This window comes from Balaenoptera ricei, chromosome 2 (genome assembly GCF_028023285.1).
Source record: "Balaenoptera ricei isolate mBalRic1 chromosome 2, mBalRic1.hap2, whole genome shotgun sequence".
Classification (NCBI taxonomy): Eukaryota; Metazoa; Chordata; class Mammalia; order Artiodactyla; family Balaenopteridae; genus Balaenoptera; species Balaenoptera ricei.
In genome coordinates, this window is record NC_082640.1 from 77874631 (window position 1) to 77901428 (window position 26798).

Here is a 26798-nt window from a genome sequence, read left to right on the forward strand (position 1 = left end):
TGCTACCTTATATCAGCCAGGCTCAGAAACTGCTCTCCTTGCATTTTGAGATCTCACAGTCTCTCATAAACAACTTGGACAGCTCCCGAGCCTCGCCCAGAAACAGCCTCTAGTGCAAACAGTCCCATCAATTGTGGCCCTTACTCCTCTGAGCGCAGGGGCTTAATCCCAGTCTAAAGGCCCGATGGGAAGACTCCACACCATCCTTTACTCCCTCTTCCCCTTCCTGCTGGTCCCTGTCACTTCCCCTCCTATCGTGACTCCAAATATACCAATGGATGCAAACAGACATTGACAGCGCTGGTGGTAAAGGGTGTTAGCTACATTGGTAGGGTCTAGGACCAATTTATCCTAAGTAAATATTTGATGAAGTTTAATTCAGGGTGTTATGCAGGTGAAATACTGCAAAACCACATCTCCACCTTAAAAAAAAATCACTGAAAATATACCTACATTTATATTGAGTGGTTTGTGGAAACAACACCTGTGTGAATGTAGTTGGGAGCGTGAGGGGAGGCAGTAGAGCATCCTGCATGCTTATTTGAAGCCAGGAGTGTGTTCTGTGTCTGGTGTCAAGGCCTGCAGCTGTAATTAAGCCTTGGCACATTCAGGGTGTTCCCCTGGTTATTCTTGTGTCTTAGGTAGGCAGTACAGTGCTGGGATCACAGCAAAGGCTCGGCAAGAGTTTGAACAGAAACACTGCTCATGCCAAACAAACCACATGTATGGGAATCTGTAACCTGGTCTGTTCCAGGATCTGAGTCCGCCTGTGATATGGAAAGGCTGACAGCTAGCAAATGACTGTTCCAAGTGCCCAGCCCGTGGATGCTCTGTGGGGGTCTGGACAATCATTCTTTAGTGCTCCAATGGCAGTACTTGTCACCAGTCCAGCCAGCTCAACTGCAGGATCCTCCAGCTGGACCGTACTGCCCATAGGCCCTGCCTGTACTGTCCTTCCCATAGCAGACCACTGGAAGTGTTGTATAATAATGGGGATCTGTGCTTTGCTGTAGTATAGACCTGGGTCAAATCTTTGATCTGTCTCTTTGCCAGCTGTGGGACTTCTGGCAATTTACTCAATCCCTTGGAGCTCCAGTTTTCTCTGTAGAATGGACAATAATACTGGCCTCAGAGTGCTGCTATAGAAGTGAGAGGAGATAAAGTATGTACAGCACCCAGTACAGTGCCCAGCATGCAGGAGGTCCCTTCTTCCGTTATCACCAGCAGTCTTGCCTTAGTTCTCTGAGCCCCCAAACAAGGCTGCTGAGGATTTTGCAAGCCTTTGGGAAGTGGATCATTTCCACAGTTCCTTCCTAAGGTCCCAGGCTGTATTAAATATCATTTCATTTTGCTTCTCAGAACCTTGAGAATGGCTTCTAATTAGCCTACCACTCAGGACAGAATTGGACCAAGACCTTCTGACTAGCCCTGTACCTCCATGAACACACTAGCTATTTTGCAAATGACCTAGGCTCTCTCTGATTGCTGTGGATAAAGGTCCAGGGAATTGCCTCTGTTGGAGTGATATTCACTGGGCTGTTCACAGCGTATCTGGGAAGTGGTTTCCAAGCGTGGGGTAGAGCTAGTAAAAGATTCTATTGATAGATGAAGAATACTATTCAGTAGCCAGATTTAGGAATCAGTCAGTTCTGAGTTCCAACCTCATCTCTGTCTTTTGCTAAATGTTGCCTTTGTGCCAGTCACTTACCACTTGCTGGCCATTTAAATTTTGTCATCTATAAAAATAGAATTAAATACATATTCTTGCAGGGCTGTTGAGATCTAGAAAAACTAAGGTCTGTAAAGTACCCAGAACTGCGCTAGTACATTGGAATGGTTGAGTTAATAGTAGCTATTATTATTATTATTATTATTATTATTTCTATTACTTACCAGAGACACCTCCAGCAACATAAATGGCCATTACTATTGCCAATGAAAATCCAGTATTGATAGTGATGATTCCTCCATGACGTCCTCGACTGAGGACAGCTTGGGCAACAGAGCCACATCCAAGGACCTGGAATGAAAGGGAACTCAACAAGTAAGTGAAGATGGCCACTATCAAAGACAATGGAAAGTCAGAGTAACAAGAAGCATTTTTCAAGCACGCTCATGGATTGGACTGCCATAGGCCTCATACAAATCAAATTATAATCTTCCAGCTGTGCACAGATAGCAAAATGATGGTCCCAAGGCTGCATCTGGCTTATGGATGAGTTTTGTTAAGACTGCACAGTGTTAAAATTTTGTATGAATTTATAAACCAAGTAATTTGGTAATCATTTCATAATATATATAAATATCAAATCATTATGTTGTAAAACTGAAACTAATATAATGGAGTATGTCAATTATACCTCAAAAGGAAGGAAGGAAGGAAGGGCAGGAGGAAGGAAGGGGGGAAGAAAGGAACATTTGGTGAGGGAGGGTTATTGGGAAAGATGAAACAGTCACATACAAGTCTGGTAGGAAAACAACAGGACAACAAATGACCATCAGCCTTTGTCACTCTGTGGTTTAAAGAGCCAATGTGGTCCTGGAGGAATAAGTTCTGGGCTGCAGTATCATTAGATCATTGCTCTTAGATGTCAAATAGCCACAACTTTTTCTAGAATACAGGTTCTGTTTTGGGTTTTATAACTAAAGAAGAGCAACCAACTGGAGGGAGGGCTCAGCATCAAGTAATGGATATTATTTAAGGGCATATGAAGAAAGGTTCCAGAAATAAACGTATTTAAGGAACAAGAGATTAAGAATGTGAAGACTTCTTATCTGGAAGATAGTAACCAGCTGTTGTGTCTCTTCACAAAAGGATGAGAAAGGAAGTCTGAACCTGAAATATGAGAGGTTGCACATAAACCATTTCCTGATAGTGATGAATTAATTCTAAATAGCTCCCTTGGGACCCATTTGTGGAGTCCTTCAGAGAAATACAATTTACAAACAATGGATATTTAATACATATAGAATGATTTTGGTTTGCTCCTCCCTAAAGGCAGAGAAATTACCTAGATGATCTTTTAACATCCCCTCCAGTCCCTGATTCTAAGATATATTGATTTAGCTCTACCTGCTAGACAGTAGAGAGAAGTAGGACTTAACATCTCAAGGGACGCACAGGGGCTGCATATCACACGCACAGGGCTGTCTTTGACGTTAATCACAGACTCCAGACCCTGCACTGAGAGCTAAATAAAGTTGCAGCAGGAACATGTTCCCTTTTCCCTTTTCAAAAAGCAAAAAAATCCCCTGGGTTCATTTCACAGCCTACCAATTTCACCTAGGCTTGACATTATTTTTTTCTAGGATCCCTATCTGTTATAATAACTGTCAGAATTAAAACCACACTGCTGTCTTTCTTTTTAATTTGCAGCCAATTAAATGCACCTGGCACAACTTCCAAGCTAACTGGCATTTTGGTAACATCTTCTGAAAAAAGGAAAAAAACATTCCTGACAGCTGAGATGACCTGATTTAGACAACCAAGGGTAAGAAGAGACACATCCAGACACTCACCAGTCCTGAGCTATTACTACTTTTCCACATAAGCTTCTTCCCTCTTTTATGGTCTGATGTTCACGCACTTGTGATAGTCTACAGGGGGGCATAAAAGCTTTAAATGGCCTGAGTGGACCTGGGGAAGCTTCTGTCCTGTCAAACTTCATTGTGATTAATACTCTCCTCTTATACCCTAGATGTTGAAATTGCTTTTTTGTTCTTTTCTAGAGAGGATAACTGATGCTGTGCACTGCAAGAAAGGAGCAGAAGGAGAAATGAACAAGGTAAGGACTTTAGTTACCCTAGTCAGAAATTGTTACTCAGAAGATTTCAGCCCAACTTCACATCATTGCTTCTTAATTTTTGAATACATTCATACAGCCTGAAAATCAATGAGGAAGACAGGTAATTGCCTGCTAGTATCTTTCCTTGCCTGCTTCATCCCACCTGCATTCACAGCACCAGGGAAGCAGATCTGGGATATTCTAATGTAATCATGGTCTGATTGCTAGGGAATTGGTCACCCACTCTGGTTTCCTTCCTCTGTGTGCCCACTGTAGTTTTTTTTCCTTAAAAAAATGAGAGAACTGTTGTTTATGGTATTACTGATAGAATTTCCAGCATGATTCCACGCTCTAACCTTTAAGAACTGCCATACTTTCCCCCTTCTTAGACACAGAAAGAGCCAACCTGTCTCAGTTTTTCTGGTCTCCCTATCTAGAAATCTTTTTTTGGACCCATCACTCTTTCATATGCTTCTCACTAAACCTAACCTCTTTTCTCTGAAATTCACTTGTACTGTCCGTACTGAACAATTAATACTTAGTTGTTTTCCAGATGCCTGATCTTGATTTCCTTATCTAGAAAACAATCTCTATGATTCCTTTACATACCAACAGGCAATAATATGCTAGTTTATCCTGTTTTATTCTGTTTCCTTGGGTGTTGTGTTTCCCAAGTACACCACCCATATGCATGCCATCCACAGACCTCCAAGGTCTCTTCCACCTTCTTGCCAAGATCCAGCACCTACCTTCTCCAGGTAGGTAAAAAAAAATCACAAAACCATGTAGAGGAGGGAAGGTATTACAAAGCCATGGATCTTGTCTTCACTGTGCCCCCAAAAGTCTTCGTTCATTTCTCATTCATATTCTCCCAATAGTTTCATCGAGCCTTCTCTTCTCTCATTAGCCCAAGACACCTGAGCCCCTTTCTGCAAATAATATCTCCTTCTACTTGACTCAGTACCTGTAAGTGGCCTTGAAGATCAATGGGAATTCAGAAGATCACATAAACATTGTGTTCCGGTTATTCAGTGCTACGTAACTAACTACTCCCAAACTTAGTGGTTTAAAATGGTAACATTTATTTTGCTTGTGAATCTGTCATTTGGGCAAGGTTTGGTAGAGCATCTTACCTCTGCTCCATTTGATATCAAATATGATGGTTCAAAACTTGAAAGACTGGAATTATCTGAAGGCTCACATAGTCACATGTCTAGTGGTTGATGTCAGCTGTCAGCTGATGCCTCAGCTGGTGGGTTGGCCAACACACCTATAAATGGTCTCTGTGTGGCTTGGCTGAGTTCCAAGGGTGAGCACTGTACAGCCTTCAGAGCCTGCATTCTTAAACCCTGCATCATGCTACCTCTCAGCCATAGCACTACTTTGGTTCTGAACTCAATAGCACACAAATTACAACATCCTTAATAGGCATTAACTTGGCGCATGTTGGTTACCTTTAGGAATAGGGAGCTCATTACCACATCAGGTAGCTTGTTCTAAATATTTTTGGTGTTCCAGTGGTTGAGGAGTCCTCCCTTATATGAAGTTGGAGTCCTTTTTTCCTGTAACTTCTGTTCATTAGCTCCTGGCTTACTCTTGGGACCTCAGAGAAGAAGCCTCTTTTATACACCAGGCACTCCATTAAGTAGAGGGAGCAAAAAGTCCTTCCTGAGTTCTTTTCTGCTGGATGTTTGTCCCTTCACCTTTGATCCCTAGGGCTCCTCAGATTCCAAGTGAGTCTCACCTGGATAAGCTCTAGGTTGTTAGCACCCCTTTTAAGCACGGAGCCCAGGAATGGACACAATCCTCCCTTATTTTTTTTAAGCTTTTAAAAATGTTTATTATTTAAGACCAAAAATCCTGTGCAGGCTCCTTAGAGAGAATATGAGGAATATATAAAAATATAAAGAAAAAAAAACCCAATCACAATGCCTTTACCTATGAACAGACATTATAAACATTTTGGCTTATTTCTCCCCAGTAATTTTTAAAATATTTATTTATTTATTAAAGTATAATTGACCTAAAACACAATGATTCACTATTTTCATACATTACAAAATGATCACCACAAGTCTAGTTACCATCTGTCACCATACAAACTTATTACAGTATTACTATGTTCCCCATGCTGTACTTTTCATCCCTGTGACTCATTTTGTAACTAGAAGTTTGTACCTCTTAATTTCCCTCACCTATTTCACTCATCCCTCCACCTGTTTATTCTCTGTATCTATGAGTCTGTTTCTGTTTGTTATATTTGTTTATGTATTTTGATTTTAGATTCTCTGACTTATTTTACCTAGCATAATACCCTCGAGGTCCATCCATATTGTCACAAATGGCAAGATTTCATTCTTTTATGGTTGAGTAGTATTCCATTGTATATACATACCACATCTTCTTTATCCATTACTCTATTGATGGACTCTTAGGTTGCTTCCATATCTTGGCTATTGTAAATAATGCTGCAGTGAACATAGGGATACATATAACTTTTCAAATTAGTGTTTTTATTTTCTTTGGATAAATACCCAGGAATGGAATTGCTGGATCATGTGGTAGTTTTATTTTTAATTTTTGGGGAAACCTCCATCCTGTTTTCTATAGTGGCTGCACCAATTTACATTCCCACCAACAGTGCATGAAAGTTCCCTTTTCTCCACATCCTTGCCAACACTTGTTATTTGTTGTCTTTTTGATGATAGCCATTCTAACAGGTGTGCGGTGACACCTCATTGTGGTTTTGATTTGCATTTCTTTGATGATTAGTGTTGTTGAGCATCTTTTCATGTGTCTGCTGACCATCTGTATGTCTTCTTTGGAAAAATGTCTGTTCAGGTCCTATACACATTTGTTTTTTTGATGTTGAGTTATATGAGTTCTTTGCATACTTGGGATATTAACCCCTTATCAGATACATCGTTTGCAAATGTCTTCGATTTTATAGGCAGTCCTCCCTTATTTGTGCATCACATTATGACATGGTAATTAATCATGTACCTTCTGCTCCTTGCTTCTATTGCTATCTAGTGGAGCACTTAACCATAGGATATAATTCAACTGTTCACATATTAATGCCTGGTTTTCGCAATTTTGTAAGATGGTTAAGATTGTGTAATAAACTTCTTTGCCTTTTAACAGCATCTAGGATGTTGGAAGTAATTAAATAACCAGATCCTACATGTTATTTCCAGTTATGACACTTGGTGTCTGTGTAAATGAACATGTTATTTCTCAGCCTCAGCTTGCTCATTTATTAAAAAATAATACCTGCCAGACTTGTTTCATAGGATTGTTCAGTAAAGGTTCAAGTGGGATAACCTTAATGAAGGCACTATTTAAACAACAAAGGACAATAATAGGTGCAGGATATTATTGCCTTTGGTATAAACTCAAAAGGAAAACCCCAATTCAGGGTGAATAAATTAAAACAAAGGGACTCATGAACTTAACCACTAAACTGCCTGGCAATAAAAATGGGGGCAAAAACACATCTATGACAGATATTAGAAATAGCTACTATTTCATTCCAAACATGAGATCAAAATTTTGGGGGAGAGGGGAAGTGAGAAACTGACAAGAACTTCAAGGTGTTTTGCGTATTTGTGATTACTCTTGAAAGATAGGTCGTTGCATAGATGGCAAGATTTTAGTGCTTTTGGTAGTAAAGCAACACTAGAAAAGAGGAGGGGGTAAATACTGTTGTTATCAGGTTCCTTGCATGGCAGGAGTGGGAGAAAGAATTTCAGTAGAAAAGGAAGAAAGACATTTGAAAGGCAGAACTCCTATAAAAGATTGATTGGTGAATGAGGTACCCCCAGTCATTCCCAGTCACCCAGGCCATACATTCTGGAATCTTTTGATATTCCTTCCTCTTCTCTCTCTTGGCTACCCATAGTCAATCATTCCCAAATCTTTGGAGTCTTCTTCTGTGGCCTCTGACAAGTGTCCCCACTTCCAGTGTCTCCCTACTCAGTGACCGTGCCAGATGAAGCACAACATACATACTCTCCCACCCCCATTGCTCAGGAATTGCCAGCATAAGGAATCGCCCCTTAACCTGGTACTCAGGGCCTTGCCTCACAATCCCCAGCTACTTTCTGCCCAGGGTTCTTCAGCATAAGTCTCTGCATCAGCCAGTCACTTTGAGTCCTTTGAGCTCATGACACTCATTTCCACCTCTGCACACCTGCTCATGCTATACCTTCCAGCAGAATATCTTTTCTGCATTTTTCCCAATCAAAACCGATCTATTCTTAACACTGAGCTAAAATGCTACCTTTTCCCTAGGGCTTTCTCTGGCAACTGAAGCCCTCAAAGTTCTCTTCTGCTTATTTTGCCATGTCTTTACAATGTCATTTCATTTTATTTCACCTTGCCTTGTGGCACCCCACCAAGGCTGTAATGTTCACAAGGGCACTCATGCTTCTTTGTATTCCATGCTCAAACAATACTTATGAAAAAAATTAAAATATCTGAACAAGCAGGAAAAAATCCTGCATAAAATGCCTTTTCAAGAGAAAAAGTTAATTTGAGGGTAAGATGTAAAAAGTGGGAGGTGTAATTTCTAAGACATACCACTTGGGACTGATGGGTAGTTCCCAACTGAGCCATGAGCCCTATGACAGGCTGATTAATGGACACAATGAAATGCTGGAGATGAGGAGAGAGAAAAATGAGTCCACAGATTTTATTTCATTTGAGCCTTCTCAAATCCCCTTTGCATATACTACCTCCTTTAAAGTGAAAGCCAAGATGTTCTGAGCACAGAACACAGTGCAAAACAGGCACTCAAAATATTTGTTCAGTGAGTGTATAAAAACTGAGCCCTTTCAGAAAAGCAGTTAGCGAAGGTTAGGGATTACTTAGCAAAATGTTGGCAAATGCATGCACCCTGGAGCCAGGGATCACCTGGGAACCTTCTAATTATCGCAAGAGGTCTGTGATTCCCTGTGCACATCAACGTTATCCAAAGAAGGAAAAAATTAACATGTCTTGTATCTACATTTCTGTTTCAGTATTTTCAGAATTAATGGATACTAAAAGAACAGTTTCTATCCTATAAAGCTCCTGAAAAAATTTTAAAGTCGAAAGGAGCTCCTTGGGAAATGTTGTCATAGACTTTGGAATAAAGGTTGTATGAAATGTTGACTATCTTTACTCATCTGTTTAGGGTAATGTGAGTAAAGGAATACAAATTCCAGCTACCATCTATTTGGTGTGTGCTTTGTGCCAACTTCCACGCTAAGTGCTTTACCTGTATTACTTCATCATTATCCCATTAACTTGTGATCACCCTGAAGGGGAAGTATTATTATCTCCATTTTATGGATGAGGAAATTGAGGCTGGGAAAGGCCAAGCAATTTTCCCAATGTTACATAGTAAAAATAAAGGAGACCGAACCAGGATTTGATCCCAGGTCTTAGTCAGAGGACTGTGCTCCTAACCATGACATATTGGACAGAGCAAGAGGTCATCAGAACCAACCAGTGCCCCCAAGAATTCATGGAAGTTTTCAGGGAGGACACTGGGTTTTCCACAGGAAGTGAGATGGGGCACCATTTTTCCTATCTGCGTACTGAGAGTAAAGGCTGTCTGGGAATGTTGAAGGATTTGGAGAGCCCAGGCAGCAACCATCTGTTACCATCCACCCAGTATAAAAGGCCTCCCTGTAGACCAGATACAGTCTGAAGAAAAAAGACTGAGGTTGAAGCTCATTTGGAAGCCTCCTTGTAGACCCTGCTCTTTGTGCCAGGACAAGTGGCTTTTCTGCTGACAACATATGTGATCACTCTAGTTCAGAAAAATACCCAACACTTGTACTTTTTCTCTAAAGCTTCCCATGACCTAGAGAAAAATTCTTTTCAGCCCCATTTCCCTTCCTTTCTCAGAGATCAAAGAGACATGTTGGTGATTAAGTGCAACTTTTTAGTTTATGCAAAACTTTTTTTATGGATTTCTACTTGCTTGATTTCTAGCTCCCCTTGCAGAGACAACTTCCACTAGATGACCAAGTGCTCACCGGGGAAAACTAGACCTGAAGGCAGAGTTAAACCTTTTCCTCTCTTGTTCTCTTTTGCTCGTTTTCTTTCCTCATAGTGTCTCCCAATCTTGTAGTCATCAGCAGAAATCACACTCCCCCTATGCTGACAAAACCTGCCTACTCCTGGGAGTCAGTGGGCTGAGAGAATGGTGGGGTAGGCCTTTTCTACACTTACAAACCACACCCACGAGCCATGTGGATTTCCTGTGGAGCTGGCCAAAATTTAGGGCACTTATTTAGCATTCAACCTATTCACAACATCAAGACTCAAGAAGTCAACCAATTCCACCTCTCCCTCTCCACCCCAAGTGCCCCGTTAGTACATTTGACTGAAAAAGAGCCAAAGAACTAACTCAGGTGGCCATTCTAAACTGCTCCAGTACCTCCAAAGCACACCTGGCTAGTGTTTATTTACTATTGTTCTTTTAAAAATGTATCTAGGAAGCCAATATCCTCCTTTAATCCAGTAATGTCAGTTTGGGTCATGTTTGCTATGTGCCATGTGGGCAGCAACAATGTGACCCAAGACATGAACCATGTATGACTATTTACCTTATGTTGCTGCAGGTCTTCTTGGAAATAGGTAAGGAATATATTTTGAATGAAAAGTATTCTTCAGTAGATAATTTGTCATTAAATGATGTAAATATTCATAAAACAGAAGTCAGCATTAAAAGGTCATATCTGTGGCAACACTTATATTTTAAATAAACTGAGTTGTATTATGTTTAGGTGGGTGAGTGTATATGTATACACACACCCACCCACCCACATATATATATAGATATAGATATGTTATAAATAATCTCATTTAGTCCCAATAATAACCTAAGGGGGAGGAAAACTCTGCTGTTTTCATCTAAAGAAAACTTAGGTCAAAGAAATTAAGTAATTTGCCTGAGGACTATAGCTAGTGAGAAGATCATTTTGAACCTAAAATTAACATTTCCATCCAAAGTTCATGTTCCTTCACTTACATAAACAGCCCTCAAGTGTACCTGAGCCAAATAAGTCATTTGTCCAGATTTGTACTTCAGAAGCCTGTCTTTCAAAAAATCAAATTGTGGAAAATGAAGATCTCCAAATCTACAAATACCTCTCACTGGGACTTGGCATTCACTTTTCTTCTTCCATTCCTCCCTGTTCATGTACATAAAAAAATTCTAAGTGCCATGCACAGTGCCCAGTGTCACAGGGATGCAAAAAACCAGACACAGGGCCTCCAAAGTTCACAGACCAGTAGGAGAGATAGGAGCTGGGAACTGGTAAGAATCACAAGAACAGTATGAAGTGATTCCCTGTCGTTTTATGTTATAATCCTGTTATTCGTGAATGGTTTAAGTATTTACGCCTAGGGAAAGTGTGCATGGGGATGTGGTTTTATAATTCAGCCTTACTAACTAGATGATGGAAATTTTGACATTTAAGTCTCCCCAAATTCTTGAATTACTTGATTAATACCCAAAATTATTGAGCCACCTGACAATACTATTAAATCCAAGATATATTAATATATCACATGAGTGTATAACAGATTGGCCTCATGAGGAACTTGACTACGATAATATAAGATGAAGATTTATCTTCTGATATTGCCAGAAATAAAATTGTTTTCACCCTATTGCCTCAACCAATTTTACCAGGGGGTAGGATGGGAAAAGGAAAGGACCACAATCTTGCATGTAGACTTAGATTTCTAATAGCCAGGCCTCCTGTAAACAAATGATATCGGACAGTAGCCCTCACAATCTCTCAATTTGTGCTTTTCTGGTGAAAATATTTTGTCTTTGTAGAATGTGGTTAAGGACACCTTCAGGGCAGAGTCACAAACTGGTGGTCCATGGCTAAAGACAGCCTATGAGTAGGATTGACTCAAAGATGTGTTTTGTTTTGCCCACATGGTGATTTTTTCTAATTTTAGAAATTGTTACCAGTATTTAAAAATAGAAAAATTGGGCTTCCGTGGTGGTGCAGTGGGTAAGAATCCGCCTGCCAATGGAGGGGATATGGGTTCGAGCCCTGGTCCGGGAAGATCCCACATGCTGCGGAGCAACTAAGCCCGTGCACCACAACTACTGAGCCTGCACCCCAGAGCCCACGAGTCACAACTACTGAAGCCCGCGTGCCTAGAGCCCGTGCTCCACAACAAGAGAAGCCACCGCAATGAGAAGCTTGCGCACCACAACAAAGAGTAGTCCCTGCTCACCACAACTAGAGAAAGCCCGCGCGCAGCAGCGAAGACCCAACACAGCCAAAAATAAATAAATAAATTTACTAAAAAAATAGAAAAATTACACATAGAACTCTGGATTACTGACCATTCTCGAAAAACTGGAATATCTGATAAAGCCTTACCCCATTCCTGCTTAGCCACAGTGGAGACGGTCTGGGTGGCAGATGCCCCCCCGAGACATGGCATACACTGTCCCCTTCCTCCCTAACTCCACCATGCCCATGTCACTCAGATATCTTACCTGACTGGTCTCAATAAGCTTTGGGGCTACTGAGTACCATCTTAAGTCCTAGAAAGTGAAACCCATTTAGATCTTGGGGCCAGTGACTTCCTGGCCCCACAGATACCATGGGTATAACCTACCTGGGCTGAGACGCAGGACAGCCTCCCAGTTCCTGGAGGAAGGATTGTTGGCTACCTTCAAATGAAGGAATAACTATGGGCAAAGCTTTATCTAGGGAGGTAGTAACAGGGAGACCGAAAATACAGTCCTATTCTTGAGAAGAAAGTCATTTTGGGGCCTGCCACAGGCTCTCCTCTCCCTGTAAGTGTTGTGTCTTTTGTAACTGGAGAGGAAGAACAAATCCCAACCTCAGTACACTGGTCTCTGCAAACCTTGTCCCTCCGGCCCGTGCTGTAGGTATGTGTTACCAGAAGTCCCACCTCCTACTCCCTCTGTCTATATATACCTATTTAGTTTATGTAACTGTGTCCATTGGAACATGTAATGATAATAGTAACAACAAGAACAACAATAACAGATACTACTTATTGAGTATAATAGCATACATTAGCCCATTAATCCTCACAAAGACCCTATGAGTTAGGTCCTCTTAACTGTCTCCTCTTTACATATCAGGAAACAAAGCTTAGAGAGGTTAAGAGGTCAAGAGAATTCCTCACATACACACAGGCAGTAAGTGATAAAGCCCAGGTTTGATTGCACATAATTTTGGCCGCTGGGTGGATGAATGAGCAAACATTTACAGCCTGTATACCGTGGGCCAAGCATGCTCACTTCTATTACTTCCGTTATTCCTCCCAACACTTAATCCTCATTTAAAAAGTGAAAGACTGGATGGCTTAACAAAAAATCCTATAGCTAATAAGTGGCAGAATCTGAATCGGGAGCCAGGTTCTCTGATTCCCAGTCCTGTGTTTCTCCTGAGACAACTTCTGCTACCTTGGTGGGGCTACTTGGTTTCTTTATTAGGACAGAATGCCTCTTCAGGCACGGCTTTCCAGTCAGTTAGTTTTCCAACTGGAAAATAAAACTTTCTCAATCATAACAAAAATGGTCACAAAGAACCAAGACTGAAATCTGGACATTCCAGTTAAAAATAAAGTATTGGGTGGCATGTAGCCTGAGATAATATCAGAATGCGATCAGTCACCTCTCAAGAACCAGCTGTACTTCAAAAGAGATGATGTTAAGGCAGGTTCATCAAAAGAGAGGAATCTGAGATTTGAGAAACAGGTGAATGGGCAAATGGCCAATTTTATAGGTCTCCAAATAGAAAAGAGTACCAAGAACCAACACAGACCTCAGAAATGAGAGATGACTAAACTCCACTCTTTCCACTAGGCTGAAAAGAATAGTGCTCTCCTTTTCTGATCTACACCAGGCATTCACTCCTCCCTCAGCTCATCCCAAATAATGCTAGCTTGGACAAGAGCTTTATCACGATCCCAGGGCCAGAATAAGAAACTATAATTATTGATTAAGGTGTGTGTGTTCATATCAGGATAACCATGGGGCTGAGTGTGCTGGGTGTGGATGGGGGGTTGCTGAGGGCAATTCTCTCTTTATTCAGAGTGGCCCAAAAAGGCAAGTATACCTCGGGTCACTCTCAATCTGGAAGATCACTGAAGATGGAGGAGTTTTGGGCACTGATTTGTTTCTTAGGTTCATTCCAGGGCTTGCAGTTCCCAAAGTGTGTTCCACAGTTTATCAGTTCTGTGAGGTGCTCCTCAAAAAAAGTGGCTTGTGGTCAAGTAAGTCTGGGGACAGCTGTATATTCTAGTCCCCTCTTAGAAATTTACAGTGAAGATTAAAGGCCTGATAACTCCTACAGTTAAGAAAACTACTTAGCTTGGTTTAACCCAGTGTTTCCAAAGCATATCTGGGAAGGACAGCATATTTTCTTTCATGTAGTTCTTGTCTGCACTTCACAGAACTAGTGTTCTTCAGAACACAGTTTGAGCATCTCCCTAAATCACTTGGAAGGGATAAATTCTGCTGAGTGAGCTCTTTTGTGGGGAGCAGAGAGGTGAAGAAAATATACATGAACATTAAAAAATTTTCAGTTACAAAGGGTATATGATAAAATATAAGAATTCGTGGGACTTCCCTGGTGGTCCAGTGGGTAAGACTCCATGCTCCCAATGCAGGGCACCCGGGTTGGATCCCTGGTCCGGGAACTAGATCCCACATGCATGCCGCAACTAAAAGTTCTCATGCCGCAACTAAGAGTACACATGCCACAACTAAAAATCCCACATGCCGCAACTAAAGATCCTGCATGCTGCAACAAAGATCCCACGTGCCGCAACTAAGACACAGCACAGCCAAAATAAATAAGTAAATATTAAAAAAACAAGAATCCGTGTCCTTCCCACCCCAGATTTCATATTTTATCCTCTGTAGGTAACTAATATCAATACTTTCTGGTGTATTCTGTTAAACGTGTGTATATGTGTGTGTGTTTATACAAATGGGAGTTTTTATACATAACATTTTCTGCCTGCTTTTTCACTTTAAAAGCTTAGCAAGTCTTTCTATATCAGCATTTAAAGGTTGGCCCCATTATCTTTAATGGCTGCGTAAGAGTCCATTGCAGCAATGCACCCCAATTTCGTTAACCAATTACCTGTTGATAGGTTTTGAGGGGAGATTTCCTGCTAAGAAAGTTTTACACAGAGTCTAAGCCATGAGGGCCAATTCTAGGATGAGAGGGACTAAGCCCTTGGGTCCTTTTTGGTCTTCGCTGACCATCCCAGACCTGTACCTTAGAGCATATCAGCCAATCTTTCAAGATGGCTGAGGGGGGGGGCGGTGCATATTTTGCTGGCATATTTTCTTTTAAAGCATTTGCTTTGCTTTCCAGGATCAGTGAACGTAGCAGTCCTACCTCAGATGTGAAATAAGGTGCCCACTAGATGCATGGAGTCACTGCTGGGCTCTTTCAGCGTCTTGATATGTTCTGTGGGTTGTCTCACTTCTGTGAGGCTTCCCTTCCTCGGAGGCCTCACTTTTTGCCATATCTACATCACAAGGCTGATGAGTAAGGAGGAGCCAGCTTCTGCTTTCATCCCATGTTCTCCTTTCTTGTCAAGTAATGAGAACATGTTGCAGAAAACTTGGTCATTAAAGAAAAACTAAGCGACTCCACTTCTGGAAAGTACAAAACAAAAATACTTCCCCTTTGAAAGTAATGAAAATAGCAAGTTTTCTGGGTCAAAATTAAAACTCAGGGATCACAAGCACAGTTTTGTTTGGCAGAATCAAAGTTGGCTTTATGAGTCTGCAGCCCTTAGATCAGTGACTCAGAACAGACTTTCGTCCCCAGGTTCTTTGGAACTCTGAAATTTCCCAAGTTAGTCTGGCCCTTCATGTTCACTGACGATAAGGGGAAGCCCGCAGGAAAAATCCTTCCTTCAACCAATACTGACTCAGGGTCTCAGGACTTGAAGAGGATCAGCCTCATTTAGAGAAAGCATGGGGTTTCCTAGTCACTCATGGTCACACATCCCATGTGGGAGAAAGGGAGCAGAGAGCTGTTCTTTAGAGTGAGTGCTTTTTACCACCACACCCACATTCTTCAGTCTTCTTTTTTGTCAGTTTTCCACCTCACAGTCATCATTTCTGGTTGGTGATATACCTACCTGGACACCCTAGCAAAAGCAAATGCAAACCTGTTCTGGAAGAGCAACTCCACAGTTCAGGCCGTACAGATTTCCCACACTGAATAATAAACCTTCCTGAAGAGCTTACAATACAAATTTACAAAACACTAAAGGAAATGATCCTTTGTGAATGAGACAGTGGATAAAATAAGCAGGATGATTAGCAACTCCAAAACTTGAGATGATGGAAGTAAAATATCATAAAATACTGTAAATATGTTAGGCTTTAGTAAGTTAAGCAGATTAAAAATAAACCCATAAGGAGGGAAAAGAAAAGCAATTAAGTACAAGAACCAAATAGAACTTCTAGAAATGAAAACATATTAATGAAACTGAAGACTTAATGAATGTATTAAACAGAAGACTAGATATAACTGAATAGGAAATTAGTGAATCAGAAGACAGATTTGAGAACACTACAGAAAATTCATCATAGAGAGGTTGAGATAGATTTATGAAAGAATGGTTAAGAGACATATAGAAAAAAGTGAGAGGGTCAAGCATATATACAAATATAATAGGAATTCTAAAAGGAGAAAATAGTCTGGAGGAGAGGAAAGGTGATAAGCTGAGAATTTTCTAGAATTGGTGAAAATTGCAAATCTTTACATTGAAGATGAACAATGAATCCTGAGCACTACAAAGATTCATTCCTAGTCATAGTGAAGTTTCAGGGAAAAAAAAGAAACTTGTAATAGTAGGCAGAGAAATGCAGGTTATTAAGGACAAAAATTAGACCAGTAACAGACTTGTCAATAGCAATAATAAAGACATTGGGATGACACCTGCAAAATGATAAACAAAACCAATCATCAACCTAAAATTTATCAACTAATTTATCATTGAACCTTGAGAATGAAATAAAGACGTAGGCAAACAAAGACTGAGAAAGTTTATCCCTCACACACTCTTCCTGAAAAATTTCCTTAAGAAAGTTTATTTTATTGCACAAAGAAAATTGCACCTGAAAGAAAGTAAGGAATGGATGCAGTAATGATTAGCAAGTAAACCGGTAAATGATAGTAAATTTAAATAAGTATTCACTCCTAAAAACACTAATATTAAGAAAAATGAGAGTAGAATATTGATAACAATGGCATAAGATGGAGTGGTTGATTACAATGAGGCTTTTAAAAAGTTTTTGTGTTGTTCAGAAGGAAAGAGATATAAATTCACTTTAAAGTTTGTGAATGCAATATTACATTTTTTTTTAATGTAAGGATAAGTACTTAAAGAATAGTGTAAGCAGAGGAGAAAAGGGAGAAACAAAGAAAGCTGATCCACTCAATGGGAGAATACAAGAAAGGTCAAAGCAGAAACTACTAAGTGGAAAACAAAGAAACCACATTAAAAATTAAAGGGCATCACCACAGGTACAGAAGAGATTTTTAAAAGCTGTAAGCAAATACTATGAAAAATCTTCTCAGAATTACTGCTTTCACTATATTAATTTTGAAAGTATTAACAATTTTGAAAAACTACATTTGAAAACAGAAATGAAGTACAGTTCCCTAGGAAAAAAATAAATTGCCAAAATGGAATTAAGAATAGAAAATCTAAATGAGACATAGCTTTAGAGAAACTGTCTCTCACACATCTCTCTCTCTTTTTCTCTCTCTTTCTCCCTTTTTCAGTTCACATGCTAAGTAATCTTTAAGAAACATAATCCTCATTTTATACAAAATGTTCCAGAAAACATAAAAAGAGGGAAAAATTCCAAAACATTTCATGAAGCTAATATAACCTTGGTAATAAAACTAGACAAGGGCAATATAATAAATGAAATTATAGTCCAGATCCTTAGTAAGTCACTGCAAACTAAATGCTGCATGAGTAGGTGAGAATTAATCTCAGGAATGTAATGATGATTTAACCCAAAAATATTTATCAATGTAATTTTCTTTATCAACAGATAAGAAAAGAAGCCCTTGTGCTTATTTTAATAGATGTAGAAAGGTATTTTTTAAAAAATTCAACAATCTTTCCTAATGAGAGTTTTAGTAAATGAGGAACAGACAGGACTTTCCTTTCTCAAATCAAGAATGTCTACCAAAAACCTACAGAAACTGTCATGTTTCATGGTAAAATACCAGAAGCAGATTTTTGAAAGTTGGGAATAGAAGAAGAATGCCGCAATTATAGCTTCTAATAACATTGAACAAGAGGTTTTAACCACTATAATAAGATAAGAAGAAATTAACAATTTAAGGACTAAAAAGAAAGAAAATAAAAACTCTCATATTCTCAGAAAAAAGTATTATCTGTGTCAGCACAGTCCAATAGTGCATTTTTCAATGAGAGAAAAGTTCTACATCTGTGTTGTCCAATATGGTAGTCAGTAGTCATATATGGCTCTTGAGCACATGAAGTGGAACTAGGAAGACTGAGGAACTAAATTTTTAATTTTATTTAAGATTAATTTTAAGTAGACACATATGGCTAGTGGCACTCATTTGATGGCCTTGATCTATACAGAATAGCCAAGATAATCTATAAACTTATTTGAATTAATAAGAGAATTACCAAGTTTGCTGAATGTAAAATCAATATACAAAAATCAATATTGTTCTTAAACCCTAGTAATAACCAATTAGAAAATATAATTTTTAAAAGGTACTATTCACAATAGTGATAATAACCATAAAGTAGCTAAGAATATATCAAACAAAAATATATATGACTAATACCAAGTAAATTATAAAACTCTGGAAAGAAATATAAAAGCAGACCTATGAATGAGGAACTATTCATGGGTGAGAAGATTCAATATTTTAAAATGTCAGTTCTATCCAGAATACTATAAATTCAGTGCAATTCCAGTCAATTAATCTTTTATTTGAGATTAATTTCCAGAGGAGAAAAATCTTAAGGTTCAGTAAACATGAAAAGATCAACTGCACTAGGAATTCATTAAAACTGCTAGTGAACTTCTATTTCCTACATAATCAAATGGGCAAAAATATAGAAGTTGGATCGTATCAAGGGTTGGTGAATGTATGGAGATGGGGACTCTTATGTTGCTGCCTGTAGTATAAATTTGAAACCACTTTGGAGAGCAATGTTACAATGCACATAAAGGTGAAGATAGACATGTCCTAAGCCACAAAACTCACTTCTAAGGATGTACTCAAGAGGAACTCATGTACCGGGAGACCTGTACAGGATGTTCATAACAGCAGGGTTGGTAATTGCAGCACATTGCAAACAACATAACAGTTCACGAGGCGAATGGATATATACACCTGCCGTACTACACAACAGTTAAAATGAATTACCTACATCTACATGTCCCCAAGTAGATTAATCTCAAAAAACGTCTTTGACATTTGTATACCTTCAAATTGTAGAAGGTATACAAGTTATGAAGCCACGCACGTAAGTTTGTAAAACATCCGAAACAGTAGCATAGATTGTCACGGGCGGCAGTAATAAAAGTTCAAAAGCATGCACAAGAATGAAGAGAAACCAGAGAGGTTTGATTCTAAATCCAGCTCCACCACACATTTGCCTGTGGGCAAGATGTTCCATCATACTAAGCCTTAATTTCCTCACCTGTAAAATAAGAACAATTTCCTTATCTCACTAGATTTTTCCAAGATTAAATTGAGTGTTAATGCTCTTCACCATCTTTTGTCCTCATCACATAACTGTATTTGGAGTGAGAGAACCTTCCGCTTCAGGCCCCTCTACGCTCCATTGAAGGCACAGGGCAAGAACCCACATAAGAGCTCGTGTTTGGTTCTTTCACAGTTCAGATTTAGAACCTTGGACTTTCTTAATGTGACAGAACACCCAGATGCAGAAGTACAGATCCATGAAAGGCAGAGTACTGGACATAAATCATAAGTAAATAAAAGAAGCAGGTAGGGTTGGCCATGGATGTTCTCGCTGATGTCCTGCTGTGGTAGAAAGAGCATTTGACAGAATTCTGTGAGCAAGCGTGTGGGTCTCTGTTTCCTCATCTGAAAGATGCAGGGGCCAGACGACAGAGACTACTTCATCCCAGTGTGTGAGGGCCCGAGGACAGAGCATCCCTCCATGGCTCTGGCAGACAAGCCATCCGAGACCAGCAGAGGCTTCTGGCCTATCATCAGTCAGCAAACCTACAGCTCCAGCTCCGTGGGACCCTCAGTCATGGACGTCCCAGGCTTGGAGTGGGGCACAGCTTTGCAAAGCCATAAGCTAGAACCAAGCAGATAGAAGACAGATAGAGGGCAGGGGGCTGTCGAGACAGAAAGTGAGAGAGAAGAGTTACCAAGTCTCTTGAGGGCCACTTCCCTTTAGGTCCTTTGCTCTGAGTCACAGACTGGTCTCATGGAGTATCTAGAAAATAGAGAAGTATTAAGGGAAAAACACAGTGCTTTCCATGGCCAACGTGTTCATTAGAGCCATGAAGAGATGGCTGAACCACCTCAGAATCCTGGTGTTACAGGAGGTTTGCACGTGTTTGTAGGTGGTGAAGAGGTCCAAAAACTTCATGCTAATAGATCTTCTGTAAAATTTTCCTGTCATAATTGTGTCTGTTCTATATAATAATCTTCTGACACTCTACTGTCTAATGTATTTTAGGCTATAAAATTAGTAAAGTTCTCTTGGACTTTCACATGAAATGAGTTAATTTTCATTAAATACTGGTATATTAGGAATGACTGAACTCAAGATATCAAGCCTAGCTCTTGTGTTCATGGGCTAGGTGACCTTGGGTGAACCTCTTGATTGTGTTACATCTGTTTTCCCATCTGCCGATTCAGAGTTGATCACCTCTCTCTCTCTCTCTCCCTCTCTCTCTCTCCCTCTCTCTCTCTCTATATATATCTATATCTATATCTATATCTATATCTATATCTATATCTATATCTATATATATATCCAAGGAGTTATATAAGTAAGCAACAGTCCAGATGAAAAAACACGCTATCTCTCTTAGAGGAAAAGCACAGTGGAAACCCAAGGCCATGTACGTGCCTGAGGCATGACAACTGGGCTCCATATTGACTCCTAGGACACATGACTGCATCAGCCCGTGCCTCAGCTTCCCCATCAATGAGATGGGCCAAGGACATTCACCTCACTCGTATCTCATAGTTGTCCTACCAGTCTCTGGGAACTCCAGATAAATAATGTAGTAGACCAGAATTGTCTTGAATTACACCCTGCAAAGCAGACTTATTTTAAGAACTGGCTAATTTTAAGAACTCTAAATGCTAACCATATATTCTTTTCTTTTTCTCTAACATCTTTATTGGAGTATAATTGCTTTACAATGTTGTGTTAGTTTCTGCTGTATAACAAAGTGAATCAGCTATACATATACATATATCCCCATATCCCCTCCCTCTTGAATCTCCCTCCCACCATCCCTATCCCACCCCTCTAGGTAGACACAAAGCACCGAGCTGATCTCCCTGTGCTATGTGGCTGCTTCCCACTAGCTATCTATTTTACATGTGGTAGTGTATATTTGTCAGCGCTACTCTCTCACTTCGTCCCAGCTTACCCTATATTCTTTTGTTTCAAAAGCTCCCTAATATGGAATAGACCTATTCCAAGATCTGAGGACACTTTGTAACAATCATTTTAAAGCCCCAGAATTTCTACAGCCAGCATATCTGAAAACCGTTCCAGAAACAGAGTGACGAACTTGGTGACTCTGTCAAAGAGAGAAGTTTGGTCATAAAGTCATGAAGACAGGATCACATGTGGGAAACATGGTGGTGTCTGAAATTTCTCCATCCATCTCATTTCCTCCCTCCCTCCTGCAATGCCCACTCCCCTCTGCCCTCCATATCCTGTGTCCCAGGCCTCTGCCCTTTCTATTTCTCTTCAGGGCACAGATCAAAGGTATTACTTTTAGCAAAAGTACTTGCATTATTTCATTCTTAGATATGCCAAAAGATAGGTTGTCTAATGTACAAGCTTGATGGGGTGAGAAAAAAAATGTAGGATCTTTCACAATACACAAGTAGATGCTACCTACTCATAAGTCCAGACCTGGAAGGATGCCCTTCCACCATAAGAGGAAATATGGCTGCTTGCTGGGCTGTTCACCTCAGCATCCTCAATAGGATGAGCTCTGTATCAGAGAATCCTGAGGGCTTCCCTGGTGGCACAGTGGTTGAGAATCTGCCTGCCAATGCAGGGGACACGGGTTCGAGCCCTGGTCTGGGAAGATCCCACATGCCGCGGAGCAGCTGGGCCCGTGAGCCACAATTACTGAGCCTGCGCGTCTGGAGCCTGTGCTCCGCAACAAGAGAAGCCACGATAGTGAGAGGCCTGCGCACCGCGATGAAGAGTGGTCCCCGCTTGCCGCAACTGGAGAAAGCCCTCGCACAGAAACGAAGACCCAACACAGCCATAAATAAATAAATAAATAAAATTAAAAAAAAAAAAAAAAAAGAATCCTGAAATGTTTGGAGAGAGAAGAGGGTACACAAAAAAGCGACGGGTGAACATAGCTCCTTCGAAAAATGATGAGAGATCTTGGGAAGTTCAGCCCGTAAAAGGAATTATTTAATTCAACACACATTGACGGGGTCCCATATGTGTATGGGCAGAGTTCCGTAGTCCGTGCTAGGGAAAGGCATGGGCACGATGCCCAGGAGGGGACAAAGCAGCTGTTTTTAAATACTACAAAGACGCTCAAGTAAAAGCAGAAGGATCGAGGGGTAAGGGAGCTAGCATGTAATGAGCATCCTATGTTAGGAATTTTACATGTAGTGGATATTTAATCTGCAACTTGAAACCCGCACACCATGGGCCCACGTGCAGGGGGCTGAGAAGTGTGTTTTCTGCCTTCACCTCAAACCCTCCACCTGAGTTGAGTAGTCTTTTCTGCTTAGGGGCACAACTAATGGTCTGGTCTCATCAGGTGCTCATCAATTAAACTCCCATGCCCATAGTACTAACTCAAGGCTCCAATCTGTGGAAATATTAAAGCAGAGTCTGATTTACTATCTATCTATCAAGGACACTGCCAAAGGAATTCCAGCAATGGGTGGAAGTACGTGGAAAGCGTAGCCTCTAGAATTAGAAAGAATCCCAGTTCACTGCTTTCCCAGTTTTGGCCAGTTACTTCATCTGTTTGAGCCCTCACTTCTCCAGCTGTTTATGGGTGATAATAAAGTCTTCGTAATGCAGCTACCATAAGGATTAAACAAATGTAGGTAAAGAAGCTAACAAATGGTAGGTACTTAACACATACTCCCTATCTTTGCAGCTCAACGCTTCTAAACCTCTTCTGTGATGGGGAAGATGCATTGCAAACTTTCTCCCTGGCACTAGCAAAGGCATAAAGGCCTACCTATCCCAATGTCTAAAAGGCCAAATTAGAGCTAGTTTTTTAGCTTATGACTTAATTATTGTTGTTTTTAGTTGTAGTCTACAGAGAATTTTTCATGGACTTGCTCTTTCCTTAGTGCTACCAGTAGCCCTTATTAGTCATTTATACCACAGTGTGAATGAGCTTGAGATGCTTCCCTTAAGAGCAGTTTTTGAGAAGAGGGAGGCAAATGGCATCAGACTCCCAGTGTCTGGGGGAAAACTAATTTTACATATGAAAGACCAGTGAGTCCTGCATATACTCTGTCATCTTTTCAGTGCTCCCTTTGCTCCATGCCCTGTCAACATGCAAAGCTTTTTACTAGAGAAAGTAAGGCAAAATGCACATTTTCTAATAAAGCAGAAACAATTACTTTGAATTACCTTTGAGAAAAACCATGTAGATTTATTAAAAATTAAATTTTTAATTTATATGTATATTAAAAATTGTGTTTTTGCAGAAGTTTCTTGTTTACACATCCCCACAAGCCTCAACAAAATTGAAGATTATACTCACCATGAAAGATTTCATCAGGGTTTGTTTTAGAACAGTATAAATAGAAATCAAACCTTACAGGAAATTATTGGCTTTAGCCAGAAGATACAAAGTTTAACTTTTCAGCATACAGTATTAAGATATTATTTCTTTAGCTTCCACCTTGAATAGTAGGGGAAGACACAATACTATTTGCATGAGTAGAATAGTGAATGGCTAAAAGCCACTTTCCTTTACTTAGACAGGATGGGATCATGAAATAGGTTCTTGTTAAGAAATAGGGTTTTAACTTTTTTGGTTACAAAATACATAGATGTTTAGTTCACTTCCTCTTCTGTATTGTTTGCAGAGCACTTAGAATTGTAACTGAATTTGCCTCACTTTTCCGTACCACAGGTCACCTTGAGGACGGAAGTTAGGCCTGGGGCAGCAACCACTCTCCCCTTTGGGACCAAATTGTCAAGTAACATGACCCCAGGGTTTCTGTCTCCCTGAGGGCGATTTTCCAGTAAAGAGTGACGAGAATCAGAAGAATCTTGGACTTTTATTTTCTCTCTCTTTTCCTTCCAATGCCCTTCTCCCCCACACTACCCTCGCCTAACAAGTCACCATAGATGAGAGGTGAGGATGGTCAAGAGGGAATGTAGGAAATTGTCCATAACACCTTGAAAATACTTGAACAAATCAGGTACAAAGAGGTTTTCAGAGACCAGAAAACGTATTGCTCTCTCTTATTTTACACTAGTTCCATTTTTTGAATTCACATTTGTTTCTCAGTATTGGCTTAGTCTCCTAAAGTATTATGTATTTACCCAATGCAAAGAACTTAAAAAAAAAATTAGGTATAATTAGCATATAACAATTTATTAGTTTCAGGTGTACAACATACTAATTCAATATTTGTTTATATAATGAAATGAATACCACAATAAGTCTAGTTAATATCCATCACCATACATAGTTACACATTTTTTTATCTTGTGATGAGAACTTTTAAGATATACTCTCTTAGCAATTTTCATATATGTAATATGATATTATTAACTGTGGTCACCATGCTACACCATGGTACATTACCAAAGAACTTTTAATATACAAAGTTTATGGACAAAAATAACTTTTTGTTATTTTTTTATAACAGAAATCAGAAAATACTCACAATCATTATAAATGTGCCCAAGAACTCGGAGAGCATTTCTTTAGCTAAGCTGCTCTTCAAGACCAGTCTTTGCTTCAAGCTTTTTTTCTTTTGTTCCATCTCAGGCTGCATCTTGGGGCTTCTACAAGGACCACTCTTTTCACCAATACCTGCTTCTTCTGGTCCCTACTTCACTGGCACATGGAAGTTTTAACAACTGCTCACAGATTCCTGGAGATGCCTGATTAGATAATATGGCTGTACAAATCCAGTCCCAATTAGAGCCTGTGGCTTAATCCTCTTCTGGTGAAATTGTCATTCCCTGTTTGCTGCTGTTTATTTCAAATGGCGTATTAGAACCTGAAATCCTGAAAACAGTCCTTTTTGTACCTGATGGATTAATCATTACCTTTATTTTCAAGGTATTTTTTTCTCTGTTGGGTTTTTTTTCAAGAGATGAGAAGAGAGATGTTTTGGTTGCGTTGCCAAACCACAGTGATGGGCTCCAGTCCAGGAGAGATTTACATGTTGCACAATTGCAAGCTTCTGATTTTTTTTTTCCTATTCAGAATTGGTTGGTTGAGGTGTAGTTTGGAATTGTCAGATCAGGTATATACACATCTAATGTAAACATTCTTTTCTGAAGGAGCTTTCATGCAAATTGGAGAACAAGAAGAAAAATAAGACGTGTTGTTCAACAAGATTAATCACTCTTTTTTTCTTCCAGTAACATTTCAGTGATTTAATTACACCTCCCTGAGGGTGTTAAGAACCACTGCATTCCTTCTAGAGATGAAGAAATTAACGTACAGAGAGACCATTCCAAGTCTCACATGGCAAGTCTGTAGGACAGGATGGGATCTCCTCCTCGGTTACTGTAGCTGGGGTTCATCTACTGAGGATAGCTTGGGATCAAGAATCAGAAAGATGGAGAAGCCAACTTCTTAAGAAGCATTCTAGTTTGAAAACCCAGTTACTCTCCTTCATTTACCATGAAATATTTAAGCAAAATACATAACAAGTAAACAATAGTAACTTGAAAGTCTATACTGCTTGGAGATCACTAAGCCAGAAGGAGATCAATCTGAGTATATGTCACCCCAATTAAACAAGAAAGGGAGTAAAGATGCCTAAACAAGGCTCCTAGATTGTATCTTTTAAGTTTGATGAATTAACATCCTTACAGGCAACAAACTGTGTTCAGGACTAGCTTCTCATCATGTCAAATATTCAAGCCTTGTTTTTCAAAACTAGTTTGTGAGAAGAAGTAGAATCCAGCAGTTGTTTCTGAATACCAAGGCAGTCCCATGAAATTAGTACCCTTGCTGTGTGCTTCCTCCCAGTCCTCCCACAGAAAAGCCTGCTCTGTTTCAGACCCTCCCCTATCTTTGCAGGAGGCCCACAGTCATTCCCAGTTGAGGCAGCAGGCTGGAAGAGGGGCCTGGAAAAAACAGCTGTAGAGATTTCAAGGACAGAAGACGTACCTAGTCTGTAGGTGAAATCAAGAGTTAAGGCCTAAAGAGATTATAACTTGCCTGAGGGCATGCCATTGCAGAGCCAAAACAGGAATGAGCATTTTGACTGTAACTCCTGGTTAAGTTATGGATACCATCCCACTACTGGGCATATACCCTGAGAAAACCATAATTCAGAAGGAGTCATGTACCACAATGTTCATTGCAGCTCTATTTACAATAGCCAGGACATGGAAGCAACCTAAGTGTCCATCAACAGATGAATGGATAAAGAAGATGTGGCACATATATACAATGAAATATTACTCAGCCATAAAAAGAAACGAAATTGAGTTATTTGTAGTGAGGTGGATGGACCTAGAGTCTGTCATACAGAGTGAAGTAAGTCAGAAAGAGAAAAA

The 26798-nt window shown here is 39.9% G+C and overlaps 1 protein-coding gene across 2 annotated transcripts in view; it reads right to left on the reverse strand.

Moving 5' to 3' along the window:
- Nucleotides 1-25054, reverse strand: part of AQP9 (aquaporin 9) — a 37129-nt gene extending 12075 nt beyond the window's left edge. For both annotated transcript variants that reach the window (XM_059915529.1, XM_059915530.1), the window contains exons 1-2: nt 24944-25054; nt 1894-2020 (exon numbers count right to left, since the gene is read on the reverse strand). In XM_059915529.1, the coding sequence (XP_059771512.1) occupies nt 1894-2020; nt 24944-25054 (238 nt within the window). The remainder of the gene's footprint in view (nt 1-1893; nt 2021-24943) is intronic.
- Nucleotides 25055-26798: the final 1744 nt, after the last annotated feature.